The sequence below is a fragment of the Morus notabilis genome, unplaced genomic scaffold (genome assembly GCF_000414095.1).
Source record: "Morus notabilis unplaced genomic scaffold, ASM41409v2 Scaffold1057, whole genome shotgun sequence".
Classification (NCBI taxonomy): Eukaryota; Viridiplantae; Streptophyta; class Magnoliopsida; order Rosales; family Moraceae; genus Morus; species Morus notabilis.
Window position 1 is genome coordinate 159,218 of NW_010357667.1, and position 9,746 is coordinate 168,963.

General features: G+C 32.3%; 1 protein-coding gene and 1 pseudogene across 1 annotated transcript; one reads left to right on the forward strand and one right to left on the reverse strand.

Moving 5' to 3' along the window:
• Positions 1-1,842: 1,842 nt before the first annotated feature.
• LOC112093732 lies at positions 1,843-3,785 on the reverse strand (annotated as a pseudogene).
• Positions 3,786-4,807: 1,022 nt separating this feature from the next.
• LOC21388578 (probable LRR receptor-like serine/threonine-protein kinase At1g53440) lies at positions 4,808-6,071 on the forward strand. The gene is made up of 5 exons (XM_024172778.1): positions 4,808-4,835; positions 4,941-5,059; positions 5,203-5,255; positions 5,652-5,728; positions 5,836-6,071. Exons 1-5 carry the CDS (start codon positions 4,808-4,810, stop codon positions 6,069-6,071), a joined length of 513 nt encoding a protein of 170 aa, XP_024028546.1.
• The last annotated feature ends 3,675 nt before the right edge of the window (positions 6,072-9,746 follow it).

Genomic DNA, 9,746 nt, shown 5'->3' on the forward strand with positions numbered 1-9,746 from the left:
GAGGGTCGTCACAATTTTGATCACCACTTTGCAAGCACAACCTAGCTGGTTGTGGGGAGCCTTCAATGTGCTAATTAACCTTTAAAAACCATAGCTTTCAAAAATCACATTCATATCATCATTTAACAAAACACATAACTGTGCATTGTTACAAAAATATTCATAACAAATTCATCAAAACTCAAAATATTATGAGATCAGTGGCAAAATAAAAGTAGACTAAAAACCATCTTTTTAGAGCTACTATATGATAGGTTTCAGATTTTTTAAACTAACCAAAAACAGCCCGAAATCCGGATTGAAGTATAATCTCGCCAAGAAAATGATAGCTTTTTAATTGAACTTGTAAAATTCCTAACTAAATGTAGAAAAATCCGTTGAGAGTGATTCAAAAATTCATGTAAAGCTTGAGATGTATAATTTAATAAAAAAATATAAGATCAGTCAAAATCATAAATATATATAGAACAAAAATAGAATCTACATAAGCTGTACAGAGGGCTTATATTTGAACATTTAATAAAATACCTAGCATGCAGATCTTAACCTTCAAAGACCTACTCTTAAATACATAAATCATCATCCTAATAAGAGTTTATCTTCAAATAATCATCAATAATGTCAAGCTAAAATCATTAATTTCACCTAGAAACCAATATTAATTGAACCAAAACCTTAAGAAACTCATTTTTAAGGGTCTACAACCAACATGCATGACAAGCCACATCAAAAATCTGAATCTCAAGTAGCATTTCAACATTTTAATCTCTAAAATCTTAGTTTCTAACATAAGAAAGAAGTTACCTCAAAGAAAAAGTCGTTCCCAAGTAAATAGAAGCTCAAAACCTTGATGGTTATTTTTGGTTCTAGGTTGAAAATTGAGTTGAAATGGGTTGGTTGAGTTTTTAGCTCATTCTCTCTTGAAAATCTAGGTTTGATTCTGAGTTTTGGGTGAGAAAAGGAGTGAGAAGAGAGAAGAAAATGTTATGGCCGGAGTTCTAGGCTTTTTTTTTTTGCTGAAATAGAACCAAAAATGAAGTCTAAACATGATAGAAACCAAGCAAAAGTAAAGTGACCTTATAGTAGGACAAGTGTCTAGGTTTTTCTAAGCCGCTAATATCTGTCATAACCTCATAAAATCAGCTCTAAAGTCTCTATTTTTCTTCTTCAATTAGGTGCCTAAAGTTCACTCAATTTGCTAACATAGCATTCTCTCACAAAAACTCAAAATAGCAACTAAATCCTCAACACATTTACATAAAACCATATAATAAAAATATAAAATAATAATTCATCCTTAAATCAATCATAATAGAGGTAAAATATCATATCAAATAATCATAATAAATATCATTTTTTCTTCATAAGTTTAGCACATTGAGTTCCTACATCAAGTTAATTGCACTGCACATTAAAACTGAAAACTTGATTAGCAAAGCTATAAGTTTAATAAAATCATATGATAGCTATAATAATAAAATATAATGCCAACAAATAACTTTAAGATAAATGGTAAATGTGGTGCATGATTTTAATGTACTAAATTTATTTATTATTGGCTTAAGGCTTAATTAAATCTCGGGTATTACAGCTGCACATAAACACATATAACTCCTTAAATTAATGCTTCTAATAGCAAACAAAAAACATATCTTGGAAGGGTATGATATCAAAATTAAACAATATAACGGAATGGAATCTATTACTCTTTTCATGCATAAAATTAAACAAAATGATGATAGCGACCAAAAATGTTTCTCCAGACTGGAATAAAGTAGAAAGTGATGATGGAAATGAATTTAAATTAAGTTGAATATGAAATTTAGAACAGAGAACATACTATTAATGGTGATTTCTCCCTTTGTTCCATTCTGGAATTGGTCCATTGAGCAAGTTTCTCGTCAAATACCTGTTCACAAGTACAAATAATTTTCAATGTTAAGAACAAGTGTGTTTTGGAAAAAATTTAATAAAAGAAAGCGTGTTTTGACAAAAAATCATATTTTCATTGGAATTCCAATATTATATTTATATATAAAACTTTAAAAGTACTAGTGCCACGATATACTAGCTTCAGTTTTGCTTCTAGTTCTGATACAATTCTATTTTACGGGTTTTAGCATTTTTGGGCTTAAAATTTACAGTTAGCAACTTGCCCTCTAAACTTTTAATCTTAGCCCCTAAACTTTTTTTATTGTTGCAATGTGCTCCATTTTGTTAACTTCTCGTTAAATTGACTTGAATGTGAAAAGATTTACATTAGGGTTTTGGATTATATTTGAAAATTTTTGGACGGACATGAGATTTTTTTGTCTTACATAATAAGGTGGACGTGGACTTTCCATCATCATTTTAATAAGTAAAATTTAGGGACCAAATTGGTAAAATTTGAAGTTTGGAGGGAGTAACCATAACCAAAAAGTTTGATGGGCAACAATGCTAAAAAAAACCCCTGATTATTTCAAAACAGCACTTACATTGTCACCAAGAGAGTTAGACCTTCAAGATTTGGAATATTTCCTTCCAATTTGTTGAAGCTAAGAGAAAAAATAAAAAATAAAAAAATGATGTAATAAGAAATTGAATGATTAAGTACCGGATGGTCGTTTCCTAAACTCTTTTGGTGTTCTATTTGAAGAATAAAGATATGTAAATGAATTTTGAAAGGATGGAGGAAGAGGACAGGCATTGTCATCTTAGATATATAAGCAGGGATAGTTCTATAGAGTTTACAGCTCCTGAACATCCTGCGACAAAAACCAACTTCAAAAAGTAAGAAGAATCATTGTTTTTCTTTGATCACTCTAAGGTAACAATAATAGAATTACACAACCATTGAATAGCTTACAATCTTGTCAAGCTTTTCAAATTTTCCAAGGAAGGAAATGATTGTGAACTAACCCAATCCACTAGGCAAACATAGTTTTCATTTGGTCTATATTTCATGTTACTCGTCCCAGCAAGAATTTCTAGTGCAACAACAGCAAAGCTGAAAACATCTGCTTTATAGGTCAAGTAGCCCCATAATGCATATTCTGGTGCCATGTATCCTCTGCACCAATGCACATTGTTATTTGTCTAGCAGCTAATCATTCGCATATCATACACACAAACACGCGTCAGTTGGTAAAGGAAATTATGCTTACATAGTTCCAGCAATTCTTGTGCTAATGTGGGTGTTCTCTTCTTCATCAAGCTTGGCCAAACCAAAGTCGGAGATCTTAGGATTAAGGTCTTTGTCAAGTAGAATGTTGGTAGTTTTGATGTCTCTATGAACAACTCTCAGTGTTGATTCCTCATGTAAAAAAGCCAGGCCTTTTGCCTACACATATTTTATGCCTTGTAGGCCAATCCAGATTCAATCTTGCATCATCTGGACCTACAATCAAATTAAAATCTTATTAATAAAATAATACAGTTTTGTTAGTTCTTATTCATGTATAGTAAGACCTTTTAAGCTTACCAAATAAAGCGAGAGCAAGACTATTATTTATTCATACGCCAACAACAACTGATTCCCTTCAATGCAACGTCCATACAGTCTAACAAGATTTGGAAAAATGGTGTTGCAGTATTTGGAAAACTGGTTATTTCGTTGCAAAGAAAACTGGTGTTGAAGGATTTCAATTTCAAAGAGGCAGCAAATGGGGTTGATAAGGAAGTGATTAGGGAAGTTAAGGCAGTTGTGAGCAATAAGACACTATAGAGATCCGCTTCTATTGGGCCGGAAAAGGGACAAGGAATGTTCCAAGGAGAGGAACATATGGTTCTCTTATATCTGCCATCTCGGTGAAGTCCGGTAAGCAACTTTTGAGCATCTCCAATGCATGCCAAATTTCAGTTAATAAAATGTTATTCTTGGTGCTATATTTTGCATATCCTATATACTCGGTGCTAAATTTGACACCAAGCATAGCATTTATCAAATTTTGGCATTGGAATATTATTAGTTGATGCATTGACTTTTTCATTTAATCATTACGCTATTTTTAAATTATTTTAAAGTTAAAAGTTTACTTTTGCAAGTCTCAGAACTTGATAATTATGATAAAAGGTAGATGTAGAATTTCAAATAGAATTATGTATTGGAGTATAAAATGGAATAACATATCTATTATATAGCATTGGCATTGGCATTTACATTGGAGATGGTGTTAGTTGAGTTATTTGTGTCGTCATAAATTGGCTTTTTACTAATTCTTTTTTCTACTGCCTATGTTACATATTTGTTAAAACATATCTAATACGTTTTCTTAGAAGGAATAGAATTTTACATCCACAGTTTTGTAGAAACTAGGTTAACATTGCATGGACATTGTCTCCAAGCATAAGTAAGAGAGTAGTGTCCTAATATTTCTTGCAGGCTCTCTCTCTCTTTTTTTATTTATTTATTTATTTTAACTGTTTTACTAGATAACAAAATGGTGCTCTCTGTTTCATTTTCTAGATTTTGAACCACCTGACGAAAGCAACGCGAAGAAGTATATTATCATTGGAGTTGTTTCAGCAGTATGTCTTCTTTTTATAGTTTTAGGCATTCTTTGGTGGAAAGGCTATTTTGCAGGCAAGACATCAAGGGAACAAGATAAAACTTACACTATCATCAAATTTTAGAGCTAATTCTTTCGTCCAAGAACTTTAGAAGGTTCCACTCAACCAAAAGAATCAAAATAAGAATATTAAAGTGAGTCGTGAAGCAACCACGTGATTCATTACCACTATGAATCATTTTTCTGAATCTTTTTGTTTCCTTTGCAAATTGGAAAAAACAAAATGCTTAAGTGTTCTCAAGTCAAGGTTCAGTTAAATGTTTCATTTAGAGGAACTAAAAGAATGTGATTGACTTAATTATGTATAAAAACAGTTCTTTTCTTCTAGTTTGCTCAAATTTGTACGAATAAGTTGTCTAACATGTGAACACTTTGTTCTTACTTGGACAGTTCTGAGAGGATTGGATCTTCAAACTGGTTTCTTTACATTCAGACAGATAAAAGCCGCCACTAACAACTTTGATGCAGCAAACAAGATGGGGGAAGGTGGATTTGGATCGGTCTACAAGGTATTCACTATTCAAATTTTTACTCTGCTCTTATGATTTTTTTTTTTGAAGGATCTGCTCTTATGATTTTACATACATGCTTTCACTTGTTTTCTATATTTTGAAAAGGAAACTAATGTATAAATGCCATATTTCCATTGCAGGGTGTACTTCTAGATGGCACTATCATTGCAGTTAAGCAACTTCTTCTAAATCTGTTAGTTTACCAATCCATCCCAAAAGCTTAAGCTATTAGGAGGTGGGTCGACAATAGTTTTATACTTTAACACGCCCCCTCACGTGTGGGCTGGACAATGGGCAATCGTGTGGGTAAATTAATTCGAAAGCCCAACACGTGAATATTTAAGCCGGAGATATATTAAAGACCCAACACATAACAATTTTTAAATGGGGATAAAGAGTGCAATTACGGGGGTTTGAACTCAGGACCTCCCGCTCTGATACCATGTTAGTTTACCAATCCATCCCAAAAGCTTAAGCTTTTGGGATGGATTGGTAAACTAACAAAATCGAAGCAAGGAAATCGTGAATTTGTCAACGAAATAGGCATGATTTCTGCATTACAACATCCAAATCTTGTCAAACTGCATAGATGTTGCATTGAAGGAAAGCAACTGCTGTTGGTTTGTGAATACATGGAGAACAATAGCCTCGCACACTCTTTGTTTGGTAAGCTTAATGGCCTATGTGCAAGACCATCTACAGCTAAATAACTAACTAGTTGATAAATTCTTTTGATTATGTCAAATTTTTTTCTTTCTGATGAAAATGTTCAGGAGAAGGTGGATTGATATTAGACTGGAAAACAAGGCAAAGAGTATGTATTGGCATTGCAAAAGGTTTGGCTTTCCTGTATGAGGAGTCAACTCAGAAAATTGTTCATATAGACATCAAAGCGACGAATATACTGCTTGATGGGAACCTCAATCCTAAAATATCGGACTTTGGATTGGCCAAACTAAATGAAGAGGAGAACACCTACATTAGCACCAGAGTTGCTGGAACTATGTAAGTTAATTTTCTTCATTGTTTGCAGATCCTTTCGCTCCTTCTGTCATTTTTGTTGGACTTTCTTCTCCTTATCATGAGTATCAGCTTGCCAAGATTTTTACCTCTTTGTTATTTTGTTCCATTCCAAAGTGTTTAGAAGACTAATCTATCTCTGTCTATGTAACACCCATTTTTCTAATTGACAAATTTGTAAAAATAGACGTTAAGAATATATTTGAATAATGTTATGGTGTTATATTTAGTTACTTCTAACATCACGTTGAGTTATATTCTACAGGTGATCGCGACGAGAACTCGAGGTGCAGGAACAAGTTCATGCCAAAATGTTAAATCATATATGTAATGATTTGAAGAATTTGTTTATTTTATTTTATTTATTTGTTTATCTTCTATTTGGTGTGTTGGCATAATATGCATATAACCGTGTCAAAAAAAAAAAAGAAAAACTGCTTCACACGATTTCTACCTTTTTGACAGCCATTATATCACCCAATTCAAGCCAATTAATATTCTTTATTGAGTTATATATTACATGCTTTCATTCCTTTTCTTTCTTGGGCCTATTTATAAGTGAGAGTCAACTTCATATACGATGTGAGGAAGATCGGCAGGTTCATTGCTTTACTGGCCTTGCCATATATGTATATTAACCATATGCATGGTCAAAGGATAATAGAAGCTGTGACCAGCGTACTTGAAGCGGAAAAATAAAAAGAATAAAAAAAAAATTCCCTTTCAATCACACATTTTTCATATGTTTATGATACGCTATTTTAGAGAAGGGAAATTACACGTACAATTCCATTCAAACGGATACTCTCTCTCTTTCTTCTTCTTTCTCTCACGTTCAAGAACACCACAAGAAAACCTTCATAATCAGCCATCAAGCTCACCTCTTAATCTTTCTTTTGATTTTTTCTGGCAATCAAGATAAAATAGGAGATCGTTAAGGTATGATTTCTCTTGTTATTTATGCTGTTGGTTTAAAATTCTTCAAGGGTACGGACTTGATTGTCAATGATGACTTTTGTTTGAGAAAGAGGAGAGACGTATTTATGAGATGATGATGAGTGAGGCTATACCATCAATATGAGTTCTATGATTCAAGACTATTCGGTTTTTAATTTGATTATATGATTTTGAGTGTAGGTTTCTATTATACTCTATGTTAGTCATAGTTATTATTTGATTGTTTTGTTTTGTATCTTCCTAGAAAGCATGCTATAGGGGTTGGCGATTTTGGTAATTGAGTTAATAATGGAATTATTGGTTCTTGTACAACCTAGAAACATGCTAGGATTTATTTATGATCGTTTATATGATTGGGTCATGTGATTATTTTAATCATCATTTTGTAAAGGTATAAGATGTATATATATGTACGTATTTATATTTCTTTAAGTATTAGAAACATATTATAGAGCTGAATAATAAAGGGGGTGCTGTTTATACATGTTGAGATGATGGTTTTGTATTTTATAGAATTTTTGGTGAATTTTCGTCCTAGTTTGAGTGCTGAAATTTTTTTAGATTTCATGTTCTGATTTTAAAACAGTGTTTGAGGGACCAAACGAACTCCCTTTTTAGCAACTTAGATACCGTTAGAAAGCTCTAGATGTTTACTTTAATTTGAAATTAGTTTTCAGGTCATTTAGGGTTCTGTGTGAATTGTTATGAGTTTTTAAAGGGGTGAAGGTCAGGCTGCCAGTTTTTGTTAAGTTTTGTAATTTTGTGTAATTGATGGGTTTTTATGTCTTGACGTTAATGAATGATGAGAATGGTCTATTAGATGTTGTTTTAACGTGATCAATGTGTTTGATGAGTTGTTAAGGCTTTTTAGTAATTTTATTTATGATTTACGGTATGAACGGTTTTAGAGGCGAGCTCTCGAGGACCTCATTCATCGCGTCACCGTTGGAATAATTAAAAAAGTTAAGTAAAGCTTTCAAGTAAGTAGACTCTCACCTGCAACATGAATTGAATAATTGAGAAGTATATGATTTTGATGTCTATGATGATGTTATGATGCTTTTAATAATTCTCTTATGATGACGTTTTGAAGAAAAATGTATATGTATTTTTATGTTTTTAAATGGCGTTGTACACCTTTGATGGTGACCGGTGAGCGGTCTTATTGTCACGGTTGGTATGAGATTTGCTACCTCATGTCTTATGTGGCTAGCACGCTATGATGGTACAACCTTCTGTGGCTAGCACACTATGATGGTACAATGTCATGCCCAATATATGATGGATTTTAAAGTTTAAACATGTTCAAAAATAATTGTTCTCATGATGACGTTTATTGTTGATGAATGATGTTCATTTACGTTTGTGAGATTTAAGTGTCTTACTAAGCCTTTGCTTATATAAGTTATTTTATGTTGCAGATGAACTAAAGGGTAAGATGTGGCCATTGAGAATTTTAGAGCGGATGCGAGCGGTGCGTGATAGGAAAATGAGAGAAACGATCATGAGATGAAAGTGCTTAATGTTAAACAAAGTTTTTAATTTTTATTTTTATTGTTTTGGAACTTTAGTTTATGGTGGTTTTTATTTGAAGAATATTTTAGATTTTTTTTAAGTTTATTTTACGGTTTGAATTTTAATAAATGAGTTGAAGCTAAAGGTTATTTTTCTTTGAGCAGGTTTAAAATTTTAAAGTTATAATATGAAAAAAAATTAGGATTTCTTTAAGTCATTCAAAGTAAAGTATTTTAAGCTTAACTATTTTTTGCATTTCTTTAAGAGGTAAATATTTAAAAATTAAGATAACTGCGACGGCTCATGAGGGGTCGTTACAGTCTAGTCCTTTTGTTTTGTTGTTGCAGCTTTATGATTAGATTGCAAATTGGCAATGAGATTAACTAATTTTTCTTGTATCGGACTTAGTTAATTGAATAGTTCTTATTTTGCGGAGGATACATGGCACCAGAGTATGCACTATGGGGTTACTTAACTGATAAAGCAGATGTATATAGTTTTGGGGTTTTAGCATTGGAAATTGTGGCTGGCAAAAACAACATGAGATATCGCCCAAATGAGAACTTTTGTATGCCTTCTAGATTGGGCAAGACAAGTAGAGACTAGAATGAATTCTAAGTGAAAAGTTGTTCAACAAAGGAGCAAAGACTTTCATCATGCATAAAATTCATGTCTTTTCGTCATTGTGCTTATTGCAGGCTATATTCTTGCAACAAAAAGGAAATTTAACGGACCTGGTGGATCCAAAGTTAGGGTCAGAATTCAACAAGAGCATACGAAGACGCGCCCAGACTCCCCCAAATCAAAAGAAAAGAAAAGAAAAAAAAAAACATAGTTTATATTTTTTATTTTTTTATTTTTTATTTTATATGCAATTGTGAACATACTCACATATAATACGTGTAGTTAAGACGAATAGAAAATGAGCGACCCATATCAGTAGTAATCCTCTGAGAAGGGCAACACAAATAACCAAGTAGATTCAACCTTAAAAATACAATAAAAATATAAATAGAAAAGTTCACATGATCACACAATAATACTAAATTAACATAATACAAATTAAAGCACGTTTCCCCTACTACGACCACCAAGGAGTTCACAACAAAAGGACTGTACAATAAAAAAAAGCATAAACCACACAAACACAGAAACTAAACCATCATAACAAATAACCATAAACCAAACACTT

Coding starts and splice junctions, on each gene's coding strand:
- LOC21388578 (XM_024172778.1), top strand. CDS start 4,808: ATGTTTCATTTAGAGGAACTAAAAGAAT. Junction 5,060..5,202: donor GATTTGGATCGGTCTACAAG/GTATTCACTATT, acceptor TTTCCATTGCAG/GGTGTACTTCTAGATGGCAC. Junction 5,729..5,835: donor CCTCGCACACTCTTTGTTTG/GTAAGCTTAATG, acceptor GAAAATGTTCAG/GAGAAGGTGGATTGATATTA.